At 42.9% G+C, this 17,545-nt stretch overlaps 1 protein-coding gene across 1 annotated transcript in view; it reads left to right on the forward strand.

Annotated features, from left to right (window-relative positions):
• The window catches only part of LOC310776491 (uncharacterized protein), a gene marked incomplete at its 5' end in the record, with an annotated part of 39,711 nt that overhangs the window by 6,040 nt on the left and 16,126 nt on the right, over window positions 1-17,545 (forward strand). Inside the window, 2 exons of the mRNA XM_083636677.1 lie at window positions 3,649-3,796; window positions 14,795-14,888. Of these exons, the coding sequence (XP_083492803.1) occupies window positions 3,649-3,796; window positions 14,795-14,888 (242 nt within the window). The remainder of the gene's footprint in view (window positions 1-3,648; window positions 3,797-14,794; window positions 14,889-17,545) is intronic.

Below are 17,545 nucleotides of genomic sequence, written 5' to 3' on the forward strand. Positions count from 1 at the left end.
ATCAATAGAAAACTGGTGTTCTTATTCGAGCATGTTACAATGATAGATACATGATGAACATTTATTGATACACCAGGGAATGCAGTCGTGCTTATCTCTGGGAAGACAAAGAGAAGTCTTTTCTCAGCAAGAAACCACATTCTGAAATATGTTACAATGTTACAGACTGGACAGACACCTGTAGTGTGAACATTGACATTTCTTTGTAGGAGTGTTGATACATTTTATAGCATTGGCATGGCACCAATGGATGCCTTAGGTCTTGTTATTGTTATCTTATGTTATTTTCAACTTTTCTGGGGTGGCAAGGCAAGTTTTTTGTTTGTTTGTTTGTTTGTTTTTTCACGGGGCAGCTGCCACCCCGCTAGATACGCCCCTGAGTCTCACCGGGTCCAATCGGGTCCTGTGGGACCCGGCATTTCACTGTCAGAGACCCGAGACCTGCAGCAAACTGACCCAGCCCAGACCCGAAGTCACTTATTTTGAATGAACCCGAGACCCAGCCGGGTCCGGGTTGGATCCTCGGACCTCTACAGTCACAGTTTAACACAGCGATGGAGGTGGCAACATAATCACTTACTTTGAGGCGGGGGGTGTTAGGTACAAAGTGGCTAATGTGGCCTGCTATTGTGTGGCCTTATGTGGAGGAGTCCTCTGTGTATCCATCATTGTGGGCAGTGAATCAGTGAAGCGGGCAGTGGCTGCTGGGAAGAGGCCCCCTGGGAGCCAAGCCTTGTCCTGTCAGTACCGCGAGGCATGGCCAGATAATAATGGAGACATCACGAGGGCAGGAGATAGGCTTTCCTTTTCAAAGTGGAGATGGTGAGAATTTGCAGTGGCCCGTGGCCATTGATTGGTCCCTGGTCTGTCTTAAAAAAAGGACAGCTTTCCGTTGTCGAAGAAAAGTGAGGCCGGTGCTACTTTTCCTCTAACAAAAAAGAGTCAAGAATCTGAATATAAAGATTAACATTTTGTTTTTGTAATACCTGATATCAGCTGGGAATCGTAGTCTGAGTAAGAGGTAACACCCAATTTGACTTTTTATCCATGAACATTCGATGACTTAACATTTTCAAGTATGCTGAACTCAGACAGCTGACTTTACCGCAGATGTTATTCATTCTCGATGTCATCTTGATGGTAAAAACAGCCGTTAACCCTCTGGAGTCTAAGCCATCTTTTCCTATTTTTAGTCCATATGGTCTCCTTGTGTAATAATGCTCGTATAACCTCAACCCTGTAATAAAGTGATATAGGCCTACATCTTCTTCTTCTTCTTCCAGGACAACCTGGACTATCAGAATATGTATGCTGCGATGATGTCACATGAATGTATATTATTATATGACCATAAAGAAAAGAAAAAACAACGCAGGAAATTAATTTCACAAACATGTATTCAAATCATACAGAGAAATCACACAGACCAATACGAGTCAAAAGTCTGAATAGAGATTCACATCTTGTTTGTGTAATACCTGATATCCGCTGGGAATCAGTGTGTGAGTAAGAGGCTTACACCAGACCCAATTTGGCTTTTTATCCATGAACATTAGATGACTTAACATTTTCACGTCCAGTATGCTGAACTCAGACAGCTGACTATACCACAGATGGTATTTATTCTCAATGTCATCTTGACTGTCAAAGCAGCATGCCAAAGTAGTTATGATGATTTCAAATGTCTTGTCGTCCGTAAGCTAAAACAAATACTGGCATCAAACAAGTTTTGCACTTTCCAATATTCCTTTCTGCCTCAGATGTTCCTCCTGGCACTCTTTGCAGATCACTTTTGACACTCCTGGAAAAACTCTCAAAGACACTAATTTTATGGTGAAGCCTGACACCTAATGGTGAAAAGTAGGGTACTGGACTGGCCATCTGCTATTGGCTGGTCTTTGTGCCAGCCAGGTGATGTCACCACCTACAGTCGAGAAGGTGACATCACCTGTCACAAAGACCAGCTTATAGCAGATGGACAGTCCAGTACCCTACTTTTCACCATTAGGTGTCAGGCTTCAGCACAGATTTGAGTGGGGATTAGTTACTCTTTAGGCGATAGATCATGAAAGCCCAGTGCAGCACTTAAAAATGTAGGTTATATCAATATATTTAGTATTCCACTGCAATCCCTGTGCCTTTCGAAGTTAATGGCTTTGGTTTCATCACCAATGGAGAAACAGAGGTGTTGAACAATAGGGACCTGAGGTAATCAGTGATTTGCATTGTTTTTGGTTCCACTTTCACGACTCTCATAAGTTAAGTCAAGGCAAGTAACTTTCCCATCTGTTCCTCTCAACAGTGTACTGTGCATTGTGTCAGTTTGGAAACCACACTACTGGTACCTTACTTTCCATGCTTCTTCTCCTCTTTCTCATAGGCTACCGCTAGAATTTTATTTTGTATTCATTTTACCCTTGCATGGCACGGACTTAGAATTCACTATCTCTGTCATGCTCTTAAGAGTGCATTCTGGTTCACTGTCAAATCCCCGCCAGCCAGTTGCTGCTCTTTCTGACCAGCTGATGGCGTACACATTAGGGGAACAGCTGTTGTGTGACCACCACACTGTGCTCTATTCATGCAGTGCCAAGGCAAGGGAGGACAATGCTCTCATCCTAAAATATGTCCCTGAAAATAGTGTCTGGGCTGTATTATGCAGAAATGCCTCAAGCCGGGCCAAAGCTGTAGTGTCAAATCTCAAATGATTTGTGAAGGTTTTCTTTTATTTTCCCCTCTCTCCCCACATCCAAGTTTTTTGGCATTTCTTTGCTCATCTTTTTTGTTCCTTTCATTTTAAATTTTTACTTGTACCCAGTTGCCTTGCCCTGCATCCACTGATATGTCCCTGCCTTGGAGACAGGCATTTTCATGGCGGCGGTGGCATTTCAACAACACATCATCAGGCTGTAACATTGGTGAACCTCCATTGTCTTCAGTGCTGATGTTTCTTTTTGTTCAACCCAGCAGCGTGACCTACAGAAGAGCACATATTCAAATGACTTGTGATGCTTTTGTTTGTTTTTCCCCCACAACCTTGTCTCTAGGGTTTTTTTGCTCATTCTGTTCTGTTGATGCATCGCTTCTTTCATTTTAAATCTTTTTTGTTTACCCAGATGCCTTAAGTAAAGCTGTCCAACTGCATCCCCAATGTATCTGTGATATTTTTCTGCCATTGTGGAGTCAGGCATTTTAGTGGCGGATCGAGATGTAACGACAATTTCTTTTTTTAAATAGTTCAACCCAGTATAGCATGACCTACAGAAGAGCAGATATTCAAATGGCTTGTGAAACTTTTGGTTTCGCCCCCACAATCTACACAGTATAGTCTATCTCTATCTTTTTTGCCCATATTTTCTGTTTATGCATTGCTTCTTTCTTTTCAAATCTCTCTCTCTCTCTCTCTCTTAAAACTGTGTCCAACTTTATCCCGAATGTATCAGTGATGTTTTTCTACCAAAATGCAGTCAAGCATTTTAGTGGTGTCGGTGGCATTTCAACAGCACATCATCGAGATATAACACTGGTGAACTTCCATTGTGCTCAGTGCTGATTTTTTGTTTGTTTGTTTGTTTTTATTCAACCCAGCAGTATGACCTGCACAAGAGCAGAGATTCCTGACGCTGTTATTTCTCTCCTGGTCTACAGAAAAGCCGATGGCGCGGGGTCCCCCAGGTGGTGTTATCGGGATCTTTGGAGGTGTAGTTGCCATCGGACTCATCATTGGCGTGGCTGTCACCGTTTTCATGGTCCATCGGCGGCAGCAGAAGAGCCGCACGGAGACAGATAATGACCTGTGAGTACCTGTGCCAGAGAGGATTGCAGTGGGGCCGGATGGGTGGCAAGATTAGGTGTGAACTCTGTCAGCACACAAGAGAGAAACACTCTGAGGACAAAACACTTTGTGGCAGAGTTAACTGCAGACATGTTGTCACCCCCCCTCATTCAGCCTGAGAGCCAATACCCTTTCCCAGCTGTTAGATGTCACTTTATGAATGATAATGGGACCCATGCTAAAACACAGACACACACACACACACCACGCCACGCCACACCACACACATACACACATACGCATGCACGCACGCACGCACGCACGCACGCACGCACGCACGCGCGCACACACACACACACACACACACACACACACACACACACACACACACACACACACACACACACACACACACACACACTCACACACACACACGTTTATGTTCATTATGTCTTTGTGCTTGGTTTAAACTGCCAGCTAAAGTGGTTGCTTGATTTGACCAATTCCCATTGAGAAACAATCAGAATCTGATTGCAGGAACTCCATGCAGCAATGTGCTCTCCTCTAGGGAGAGCCTCACCTTTGTGGGACTGTTACCAAATTATCAGGAATTCAAGGAGATTTTCTTCTTACACAGTAGGTCTAGAGAGGTTGCGCTGTTTCGAAATGCCATTTGGAGAGGCAGTTACGCCGGAGTTGCGCAAATGGATTTCAATCAAAACAGTGAATAAAGACGAATCACCATGTGATGATTGGGTTTGGAAATGCCGAAAAAGGTTAATTTGTTGCAGTTCTAAGAATGAAGAATGACCACAATACAGTGGAAATTGTGATTCACCACCATTATAACTGGTGTGATGATGGTAGTTGAGGTCTGAACACTGCAAAGGAAGTGTCACAATCCATATGTCACATCAGGCTGATAGGTGTGCATACTCCCAAAATAAAACTGTTGGGAACCTCTGTATACATTAATACATTACGATAAGCGAGATGGTTCCAAGCTGTGAAATCGAAAATTACAATACGGGAATCATTTCAGAATAAGGAAGACTGCATTCTTCATTCCAGTCAAGCCAGCAGATTGCTATTAAAGATAAATTCAGGGCCCCCGTATTTTGCCTATTTTATTTACTCATGCCACCCCTCCAGCATCCAACCAGGTAATTTTGTTCCGCCTCCAAACCTAGAGCCATGGACAATTTCGAACATTGCCAGCTGCTGCCTGCACAGAGAGGGGAACACAGAAGTTACAGAGAATGGAGCTGAGAGAGTAACAAGGAGAAGAGCTATGAAAAAGGGAAACATTGTCTTGTATTATTCTGAAGATGATAAGTATTTGCCAGGCACGTGCACAGATAGACCCCAGGTGGTGCCTAAGCCCCTGGCCTTCTGGCCTCTGACTGATAAGTGCCCTTTTTGCAAGACACGTCCACGGCCAACATGATTGTGTTTCAGAGGCTGTATAGTGGACTCAGTTAGCTAGAAAGATATTATCATAGGAAAGTAGAAGACCTAAGGCGTCCATTGGTACCAACAACTTTATGTTTGCTTGTCGGGAAAACTGGCATGGCCATATTCTAGGGGTCCCTGGATCTCTCACCTCAATACATATGCATGAGTATGGGTTGTATGGGTACCCAAGAGTCTCCCCTTTACAGTCTTGCCCACTTTATGCTAATCCCCTGCATCTTTTGCCAAAACCATGCAGGTTGTTCCATGCAGTATGAATGTGTTATTTTCGCCTACAGTATTCTATTTGGATATTTCTGCATACTCGGTTCCCTAAATAGGCTTGGAATTGTATAATTTAGGTATGACTGGAAAACGTGAGACTCTTGCAGATTCAATGAGCCCAATGTATCATGTGTGATGATGTTAGTCCTCATAGTATCCATTTCATTGTAGTGAGACCATGCCCTTTTTTGCACTTGAGCACCTGCCCCCCAAAATATCTGTGCACGCCACTGCTCTTCGCCATCTGCTTAGATAGAATTGTGGTGGATTTTCAACGAGAAGGGAGGGTGTTGCCTGAGACACCTGGCTGCGACAGATAGCTCAATGGTTGCCAGGGTTTCCATGATGTCCTTGGCTATTACTACATGATGCAAGCTCAAGCCACATCCCCATGGGAATGCTGCTGCTGTGCAGGGGTTGGCTATCTTCCTCCCCGGGAATATTCCCAAAACATCTGAGGTGGGGGCGTGCAAAACCTGGCTGAGGAGGATGCACACGGGCCTTTAATCAACTCACATGATGAGATTACAATGCTTATTTGAGAGGCCCCCTGCAGAACCTTGTAATTGATTTGATATTCAAAGCGAGATGCTCTGCCAGACTTTGGCCTCCACAAGTCAGACTGCCGCGCGCTCCGAGGCGAGGCGGCCACGGGTCCAACAGCGAATCTGCGGAGACAAACAAACCACACTGCCTCTACCTCTCAGGAACGCTTCTCCAGACAAATGAAGCGCACACACGCTTACCTCTCTCCCATTGCTATCTGTCTCTTTTTCCCTCCCTGCTAATCTATCTTTCTCTCTCTCTCTCTCTCTCTCTCTCTCTCTGATGCCAAAGTAACCGCTCTCTGTTTCCCACTCCCCTCCCTCAGCATTGCTGTTGCTGCTGTTGCTGATAGTTGTGTGACACAGGCTCCAGAGAAGCCAGAATCCCCCACAAGGAAAGTAGAGGCACCTGACCCCAGTCTATCTCCCACTGAACCCTGTCCTCCTGGATCCTCTGTTCTGTTGCCTGCATGTAATGGTGGCCTGCAAGTGACATACTTGAGCACACCCTTGTGAACATCTAGTATCACAGCAAAACGGACATTAATCAACACGATAACTGTGGTCTTGGAAATTATTGATTTATTTGTTCTTTTTTTCTTTTGATGGCATTCAACAAATAAGATACGTTTGAAGTGCAATCTGAGACGTTCAAGAATGGCCCCAGCATACTAAGCTTCAAACATCTCTGTTTGATGCTAAAATACATACAGTCCATTCCAATGGCAATGGAACTCAAGCTCAATGAAAGAATACCGAAATAATTTTTTTTTTAATTCAGATAAAATATCCAGTTTGATTTGTCATATCACACGTTTGGGGTGCTTGCGCAGAACAGAACACATTTGAATCATTCCCTGATTCTGAAAAAAATAACAAAAGTACAGTAATAACATACATATCACATTGTTAATGAGTTGGAAAATGTGTACGCTTAGAAACGAGCTTAGTCTTTCGTAATCGTCACACATGCTCAAACTCAATAAGTACTGTCTGGCATTGTGTAACCTCTTTCCTGCTCTAGCGCTTGCTGTTTGCCCTCTGTGTGCATGAGTGTCCATGCATGACAAGAGTCATATCAGTGCTGTGTAACTGTTGTGTTACTGTTCCCTGTTTGGCATGCCATGCTTAATGTAGTGCAATGTGACTCCAAGCTTTAATTGTCTAGATGAATATTTGTGTCAGTGTTCATTTCTTGCCATATAGCAATTGTCATCTTAACATGTTCAGTGTCTTATGAAACGTTTGTTTACTTTGAAATGTTTTAACGATGTAAATGCATAATGGTCTTCTTTGCTCGGTGTTGGAAGCCAGTGAATGTGTGTGGTTTTATGCAGAGAACCAGTGCAAGAGATTCATAGTTTTATATGAGCGTCTCAGTCGGGGTGAAGGGGAAGCATTTAGCCAGACTGTTTAATTCTGCATGTTGATGAGCCGTTAATCAAGCCAGGGCATTTGATAACATGGCTGACTGCACCGCCAGTCACGTCTGTGTTTGCCCTCGCAAAGCAGCACATGATGGGACTCAAAATTGGTCAATCCTAATAAATCACTGGCCCTTCAGATGCGGCACTGGCACAAGAGTCCACTGCTTATCAAAATAGATGGGCATTGTCAAAAGCACTGTTCTCAGGATAATGTGTTCATCACTTTGTCTTCTGTCTTTCCGAGCGTGATGTATGACCTCCAAAACGCTGAAAAGCGCTGCCAATCGTGGCATGGCTCCCTCGCAAAATGAATTCACTCAGTACCGTTTCTGACATGCAGCTGGTTTTGGCACCGTTGCAAATAGTCGGTGTTATAAATCAGTGTGGTGCCAACTTGCTGGCCATATTTACCACAATATGTGACAAGAATCACATGCAGAATGTAAAAGAATATTGAATTATGAGTCGGATGTCAGTGTCCCCAACATAATTCTCAGGCTGAGGTGCAAATTCAGGCCTCTTTGGGATACAGTAGCTTAGCTTAGGAAAACACAAATGAAATGTAAACGTTTCAATTGAACTGGAAATGTGCTTGCAGGCCTCCATAGCCGCATTGTGATTTAGAGGACACTTGAAATTATTGATAGACTCTCCAGTGTGATCTAACAGAAAGAAATGGTTAGTTGCATCTATAAATATAGACTGTCTGCTTTAGTAACACAATGAAATGAAAGATGAAAATTATAGTGGCAGAGGTTATGCTATGTTTCCGGGGCTTCCAGGAATATTATTTACACTACAATTTAATGTACATTAGTGGTCACCATTAATTGCCATGGTCTGTGGAGAGCTATAAAAAAGTAGTACATGGTTATTGATTTTGGGCACTAACTAGCTTTAAACTGTGACCAAACTGGGATTGTCTTTATTGTCTTTCTGCCTTTCAACATGGACTGTTATTGTTGTATTGGGTGTGAATATGAATCATTCACTGTTATTATGTTGTCTATGAGTAAGAACAGTGCTTGGATTCTCTGTACAGAATGTTGTACATACAGTAAAACTGTCTCTTCAATGACCTTCATTCATGTATCCTGTATAGCAGTGTATGTAATTAGAAGCCTACGGCAATAGAGTGCTGCAAGGATGAGTCCTAATATCCGGAAATCCTCTCGAAGTCAATGGGATTTTTGTATGGATTTTTGGTGAGATGCCTGAAACAAGGTCTGTGGTTAACACAACTTTTGTGATATTTGACCTTTTTGTTCAGTAAGATCATCTTCACAAAATCAACACCACCACTTTTAGGATTTTAGAAGCGTTTTCTGGCTACCACATTTACGCTTCAGAATTCATAAAAGTGGTAGCAGTAGGTGGTTAGCACGATGCTAACTTCTGGGTTGGCCTACAAAAAAGATGTCATCCCTGCGGCACTCTATGGAATAGGTCTGGTAACATGGCCCTGAATATGTGTATCATTGTAAAATTGAAGTGTTAAAAAAAAGCAAAACGCTCTTTCCAAACTGAAATAGTTTTTGATAAACTTGTCAGAGAACAAAACAGAAGTCAAATTTGTTTTCTTCTTCTTTCACTCTTTCTGGCTATACAGAGAATTAAAAAAAGAGCTGGGCGGAGTAATTGTTGTCCACGCTTTGAAAAGATTGGAGCTGGATGGACAAAGCATGAAAGTAATTGCCTCCTAAAGATCAAATCACATTTATCCGGTCTTGCAATTAAAAGTATCATTAGCATTTAAATTGCCAAATAAGATTGTGATCAACAGAAATCAATGGGAGCACCAAGGATCAGCTCAAACACCATGTTGCTTTCCACAAGAGGACTGTGGTGATGCGATGGCTCAAATGCTTCTGGGGATGCAACACTGCCCGTTCTCTAAGCAGAGGGCAGGGAAAGTATTTTCTAACTGACAAATCAAGGAACATCTTACTTCTGAATACCTCCAATTCAAAAACGGCTTCTCGATACATTTAGAATAAAATCTCAGTTTTGGTCGCTATAGCCTAAGAGTGATTTTCTTTGCTGTAAATCTTCCCTCTCAGATTACTCTCCTCAGTTTAAGGATTAGTTATGTTTTCTCCTTGCTATCCTCCTTAAATCTCCCGTTAAGCTGCGCTGAGCCTTTTGCACTCGACGGAGCGCGGAAGACCGAGGCCTTCAAGGTGGATATCTAAGTAGGAAACGCTGCAACTTGAATGTAGCTTGTGCTTCCCTGCACGATGCGTTCTGCTCCCCAGGCTTGTGGCGCTTGTCGGGTTTCATTAGCGTCAGTGTGTCACAAAGCCAACGCCCACATGCTGCCTGAATCAGATCCGCCTCTGATGTCGTCTGAGTATAATCACACAGCTGAGATACACAGCTGGTCAAGCTGAATTTGCTATTAGCATGCCACGTCTGACTAATGATGCTCCAGTAAACAGAGTGCAAACCAGAGAATTATTTATAGCTTAATGTGTCGGGACAAAGAAATGAGAGGCCACTAGGGAATATTGATAAGATACACAAATGGTTATGCTGCATTTGTGCTGAATATTTTACCATATGGAAAAGCATATTTCATAGCAGGGCGAATCCTCCCGTAATGAATCAGAATTTATGCCGCCTTTAAATGCTCATCAGCTATTAATATGGTTGACACCATGCTGTCTTGTCTGGAGATCTACAGTAGGCCTATATTCCTTTTTGGTGACACTTTACAATAAGGGTCACCAAATTAACGGTTAACTCTAACCCTAACCATTAACTAACCCTAAACTATTAAATAATGCATACATTAATACCTAGTTAACATGAAAAATTTTAGTGAGTTATTACTAGGAATGAAAAAAGGAGCGTCCGCACACTCAAATCTGTGCAAATATCTTGTTTATTGCAAGCTTTCGGTCATAGACCTTCTTCAGTAAGTTATTACTAGACACATTAGTTAACTGTTAATTAAGTGTTACTTAATGCTTATTAGGCATTAACTAACCCTTAATTATTGACCCTTATTATTGTAAATAATTTTAATATCTCTGTTCAGTCAAACGGTTGCATCTCCACAGTCTGTCACTTCAAAATCTTAAAATGAGAGAAAGGGAACTTCATTGTACTGTAGGTGATGAAATACACCGGCACATTCATCAACAAACTTCACATAAAGCAAGCAGAGAGAGAGAAAAAGCCAAGATCAAAGACAATGCTTATTTTGCTTGAAAGCGAGTCTTGCATGAAAGAAGCCACTTAATTATTTAGCTGGACTTCACCGTTATATAACTTTGATTAAATATAATGGAGGCGGTATACAGTAGCTGTGACTCCTCTTCATCTGGATTCACATCCGACTGTAACAGAACCTCCACCCCCTCCCACCTCTTTTTTCAATGGAAGCATTAAGACAAACATAAAACAGTTCAAATGTAACCCCCATTTCCAAAGATTACAGCTTAAATTACTGTTTGTTATATGCATGGATTTTTGTTGTTGTTGCATCTCGATCAATGTGTGTGTGTGTGTGTGTGTGTGTGTGTGTGTGTATCTCAGAGAGAGATTGAGCACACAGAAACACATCTATTTGTCTTTGCACTAGCATGCTTGAGCACACACTCCTATGTGCGTGCGCTCACTCTGCATACACTTGGCCTGGCGCTCGCTCGCTCGCTCACTCTGCATACACACCGCCTCATGCTCGCTCGCTCGCTCGCTCACTCTGAATACACACCGCCTCATCAAATAGGGATGCTCCTGCCCTTGGTGCTATATTGCTCTTTCTTTCTGGCTATTGTGTCAACCAGGTGTGACAGGCTGCGCACTCACACTCTCACAAGGCCGCGGCTTGTGCACAACCTGATTGCAAATGTAGCTGAATGTTTGCATTGGCAGGGTAGGGGTGGAGGTGGGTGGTGGGGGTGGATGCTGGATGCTTCATGTTTGGTCAGATCAGCACCAAACCCATCGGACACAAAACACTACCTAGTTGCAGTAATGCGACACTCCCAATTTACATGGGAGGCTCCCTATTTTTAACCCTTTCTCCCACTGTGCTCCCGATTGGTAGTTTCTCCCGCTAATCTCCCGATTTCATAGTGATACAACTCAAATGGGTGTTTCACAGGCCTAATATGTCCAGATTGTAGGATATGTGTCGTGGTACCTGGCAACCCAAACAAACAACCGTGCCTGACGTGTCGTGCATAGTCTCTTAAAACAGACTGTCTCATCTACATCCGGCGAATGCAGCTATATACAGTCTTTACGTTACACCCCCAGAACATGCACAAGGAAGTTGGGAAAAAAACCTTCAGACAGGAAAGAAGTTCGACAGAATCCGACTAATCACGACACGTGGGTCCACGAAAAATGCGGCATATTGGATTCTGATTGGACTAATGAGCGGAAGACCCGCCTTTCTACTTCCCATTCCGGTTGGTGCATGATTCTCCCCTACGAAGTACAGACGGTATGGCGGAAGCATTTGAAAATTGCGGAAGCCAACTCGTCTGTTCTAAGAGACTATGTCGTGCATCACTCGTCACTGCACTCGCTCAAACTCTAGGGTGACGACCGTCACATACACTCAATGGGCTCTGCTCGCTTTGCCCCTGAAAATGAAACAGGACCCAAGAAGAAGAAACACACGTCCAAATTTCAGTTCACTTCACAGTGCGAGACCTTACCGTTTCTAACCACAGACAACATGCATTTTGCAAATTGTTTTAGTTGTCGTTTTTGATGTTGACTTTTGATCACATCCTTTGTACATTTTGTAGGCTATGTTTATTTTATTATTTATTTTACTGTGAGCTAAAAGTCATTTACTTTACATCATTTTATTTATTCTATTAATTTGTGGTGTAAGGTTATATGGGGGCGGAGGGATTTTGAGGGTAGCGGCCATTCACCGAAAATCTGGAAAATCTCTCAAAGGCCAATGTTAGTGTAACCTGTGTTGTGTTGTCAGCATTGGCAGCAACCCATATTAAGGGCTTGCCCAAGGGTGGAGTGGGATTCGATCCACTGACCTCCCACTTCCCACTTCCAAAGCATACGCACTTACCACTTTGCCAAGAGGCGGAGCTGCTTAACAGGGCTTTATACTGGGGAGTGAGTTTAACCAACCTACTCGCTACCACTCGGGACTCACGAGGACTCACAGTCATTCGGTTACATTGGCAGGTATGGTAATGTGCGATGAAAATGAAATGCAATCAGTATAAGTCCCATGGGATCGAATTGAAGTTGAAAAATGTGAGATTCAGTTTCCAAATACAGCAGCAGATCTGTATGCAAATGTTTATTGTGCATCATACATAAACATGGTGTAAATAATCTGTCCCAAGCCAAGGACACTGAACTGATCAAGTCTTTAAATAGATGCTGTGTGCTGATATAATTTAGCAGCAATATTAACACATTTCACTTCGACAAAGTGTCTACAGGATCAGTGCATGAGGTGTTTCTCACACTGTTCTGCTTCTATTCTTATTCAGTGAATCGCTGATGTGTCATAATTTGCTGTCTCAGTTTATGTGCGATGCCGATGGAGACAGGTCGAGAATTACTTTGCCTCGCACATTTCTTTAAAGCAAATGATCTTTCCTCCCAAGTTTTGCTCCAATGTTCTCACCTGGATCAGAATCCAATCAATCACAAGCAATGGATTACAATATTTTATAATGAGCGTGCTGCCACAGGTCTCTGAGAAAATGGATGCTTTGTTCTGATGGCTCTCTGGTGGAACAGGTTATTGTAGGCGTGCTGGAGCAGGCAGGCAGGGCTGGGGAGGCTGCCACATGAGTCTGGCAGTGGCACGGGCACGGCAGCTCCGTCTGGAGACAAGGTGATACGGACCGGAAATAATGAGCGTGAAAGAAAGAGTTAAGAGGTGCACTCATGCACAAATTTTCTGCACATTAAAAAGCCGGCATGGCCTTGTGGAAAGGTCATGTTATTCAATAAGGACGCAAACCAGTGCGAATGGGGAGGCAGGAGGAGCTGGAGATCATGCATGTAGCTACACAGCTCAGTGTCTGTGCACGGCTTCATTATCTTTGATCACTCTTGATATCATGTCACAATATGGCAGATGACATCTGACTGCCAGCATGTTTGAGGGAAGGGGTTTTCCTTTGTAACAATTACGTGGCAACAACCCTTCTGCTTCCTTGTCTGAAATAATTATCTGGATGTACTTCAAACAATCTCAAACAATCAATGATTTCCCTCTTTCATGTTTGCAATTTGCAATTTCAGCTGGGTTTATCTGTTGAATATTGCATCACTGACTGTATGCGAGTGTGACCTTCATCTTGACTGGGATTTCATAACAATAAGGGGCAAATAATTCTAATAAAATAAATAGATGTGTACTGCTCTGGTAATGGCATGCAAATGAGCGCAGGTGTTCGGTTGTGAGGAGCTCTCAGCATCAGGTCTCAGCCTTGAAGCAAATTGAACATGGTGTCCAAGCTCGCAAGTCATGTGACGCCATGCAGCCCAGAAACAGTTATTCACATTCGCTTACATGGGGGGGGATCTGGGTATCACTCGTCAAAATGACTCTTTTAATTATCAAGTTGTACATTATGAGTCCATTTTGCTTCAGAAGCCACCAAGAGCTGTTTTCTGGAGCTCCCTCTATCTATGGCTCTGACCACTATAACGCCATTGTGTGAGAATACGTAAGCAGACATCATGGCAGACATGCACACATGACCTTGGGCTGTACATCAAGTAAAACGAGAAAGAAAAACCCCTTCAAAATGCTTCATGTGCTGGTTTACATTCAAATACATTGGCAGACATTTTCAATCTCTTATCCAGCTCTGTAATACATCCATGGTTGTGAGGCTTTGTTCTTCCCCAGGTGTGTCAACAGTGGGGTGGGGTGAGCGCCTCGGGAGTAGGGCATGTTAGTACCGGGGGTCCAGGGAGACTGTCAAGCAAACAGTCACTGTACAGCGGGCACTGGATGAGCTAGAATCCACCCTGAGGACTTGACTCACACTGGCCTTCTCCCTGCCCCCTACACCCTTCCACCCCCGTCCCCTCCACCTCAGTGTCCAATTACAGCCTGCTCTCATTAGCGAGCAGTCTCTCTGCAGCGAGAGCCTTTGAAAGGGCAGGGAGAATGGCTGCCACCACTGCAACAAAGCCACCAACACGAGGGTCTATCAAAATCCCAGGGAAAGAGTGACAAAGGCAAGTGCCAGGCAGGACTTCTCATTATAGAGTGCTGTAGAAGGTGAGGGCCGTGGAAAATGGCGACCCCTCACCGTGCCGAGTGTCATGTTATCCTCTCGCTCTCTTAACAGGAACGACCTCCCACCTGCCCACAAGCCGGCCCCTCCCCCGCCCAAAAAGAAGAACAGTGACATGAAGGGACACTTGACATCCGATGACATCCAGGTAAGATCCTCCCCCGCTCGCTTCTGCCTGGCGTCACCTTGTTCTCATCCTCTCAGCGTGAATGTGCGGCTGGTCTGCCATGGATGCTGAGGGCCTGCCAGCTTTCTCATGTCACATTTCTACCACCTTTCACGCTGAAAGAGAAGAATCATGAGTGAAACTTTACCAATCCGAACCCACCACGGAATGAGGGCCATGTTTGAATACTGCACCAAAATATGAAACACTTTGAGTCAGTCACCCAGTCAGGACGAGCAGAAACAAACACATAGCACCGCCATACATTATCAGAGCTTAGCAACTACAGCAACACATTTCTAAATACTGGCCAGCTTTTTTCTCTCTCTTTTATCTCAATTGGACTACATGGTTAGATGCTGTTCATGTGGTATTTATGTCATTGGTAGCCTAGCAATGAAATGATGTGTCAGTGCAGTGCAGTGACATGCTGCTATTTTCAGACATGGTACAGTATTTCTTATTGGCACACTGCTCATCTTACCCAGCTTCCCAAGTGTTTCTCATCTTCTTCTTCTCTGGTCTCACACTGGTCAAAGAGTTGCTTCATTTATCCAGCTACAATTAGCTGACAGCGCTTGAGTTCCAAACACCCTAAATGGAATATCTAAATATAGAAATGCCTTGTGCCGCAGGTAAACCCACTACCATGTAGAGTAATTACCAGTCTGATGCAAATGACTATATAATTTGCCCCAATAGGTAAAGTAATGGTAAGTGGGTCATATTTGACAAATAAATGGTACTGACCTTGCATTGCATCATGAAAAAAGAAAGAAAAAGGGATGTGTAGGCTATTAGGCCAATGTCTTACTCTGTCTATTTTGGGATTTTTATAACACACTGTTCTTGCAAAATATCACAAATTAATACTTTACTGACGTCTGATTCTACCATACATCCAACACAGATGTCACTATACTGTAGTTACATATGAATAAATGAAGAATTTACAAAAAAGTGTTTTTAAATGTTTGGGATTTTTATAATAATATTAAAAAAATCTGCTTTTTGCTGTATGCAGCTTAACCATGTCTTAAAGAGTGCTGTATACAAATACTATCCAGTTTCTGAAAAACAGCTTCATTTCACAATGCCATTTTTATTTTTAACCCCAAGACATCTTCTACCATGGAAATTACTTTTATTTTGAACATTTCCCTAATACAGTCAGGCCCCTGATGTTCACTCTTTGCTATAAAGGAGCAATGGATTATTTTCTTAATTGTTAATTAATTAGAAACAACAACTGAAATGTCAACAGTCCATGGCTGAGTGAAAAGAATCAACTGATGTATTTTTTTCCCCCTCAGGTCACTCTCAAAACATTGGCACATGAAGAATAATTAGAATAACAATAACTGAATATTTCACTAATTGCAATGGTTAGTGAGTGACAGAACTACTGAGAATTGACATAGTCCATCCTTTATGACTGCAAGGAATAATTCCTGAACATCATCCACAATCTGGGCAGGAAATAGAATTGTTAAAAGTGAGTTCAGCAACGGCCGCACTTGAGTCAAGAGCTGAATGCCTAGCTCCTCAGAGCTGGTGATCAGTAGAAAGGTGAGATTATAATGAGCAGTTGGAGCTGCAGTAAAATAACATGTGTGCTCAGCTCCCCTCCCCCCTGGAAAAACAAAAGCAATTAAGCAAGTAAAACAAAAATCATCACAGGATCATGACATTATTGGTAAAACATTCATGAATGAACAATGCTCATTGATGGATGAACAATAACATTCATTAAGCATGTTTGTTATATGAGAAAAGTAGGCCTGTGTTGCATACAATATAATGCATACAATATAAGTGAGTTTATTTTACAGTCCCTGTGTACAGGAGTGGTCTTAGCATTAGGCAAAGATAGGCCTTGGGCATTGTTATTTAAAAACACCCCTCTACTGTTACAATCATTCATTTCAATTCTACTCCCTACTTTATCACACTATGGGTTATACAACTTAGCGAGATTTCCATTGACACTGCATAGTTGAGCTACTGCTAAATGATGATGATTATTATTATTAAAAGCTACCCAAGATTAGACTAGGATGGATTGAAAAGCAAGAGTTGGGACACAGGGGGGCTCATACTTGCCTTTGCATATAGTGCCCCCATGAAGTCCACCCCTACCTGTGTATTCACTCGATACAGTGGGTCACATATTAACAATGGCTGTCTACTTTGATACATTCACATGATTCATTCATGAAGCGTTTGATTGACAGCCCTTGTTTCAAATTATCCAAAAGAAAAATAACTTGCTGAAGGCCAATTAAAGCTACAATAGGCACATTTTCACCGTAGGACGCCCTCCTCCCCCACAGTTGGTCAAGTTCCCGCCCCCAACACTTGTCACTCATCTTGATGAGCTGTCTATGAAACAGCATGTCGCCTGAGGCTGAAGTAACCAGCATTCACACAGTCAGGTGTTATCGAAGCAGATGTGCATTTGGCTTTGCTGTACTTTGTTTTCTTATTGCGTTCTGCCATGTTTGTTCTTGCTATATGACTTATCTGTGCTGTGGCTGCTAGCCATATCTTGATTTGCAGACCCCAGCTGGCCACGCCCACAGCCAACACTATGCACCCCAAAAATGTCACTGACAATGTCTATTTCAGGGAAACGTTGG

Source organism: Poromitra crassiceps (assembly GCF_964638095.1).
Source record: "Poromitra crassiceps genome assembly, chromosome: 5".
NCBI classification, from domain to species: Eukaryota; Metazoa; Chordata; class Actinopteri; order Beryciformes; family Melamphaidae; genus Poromitra; species Poromitra crassiceps.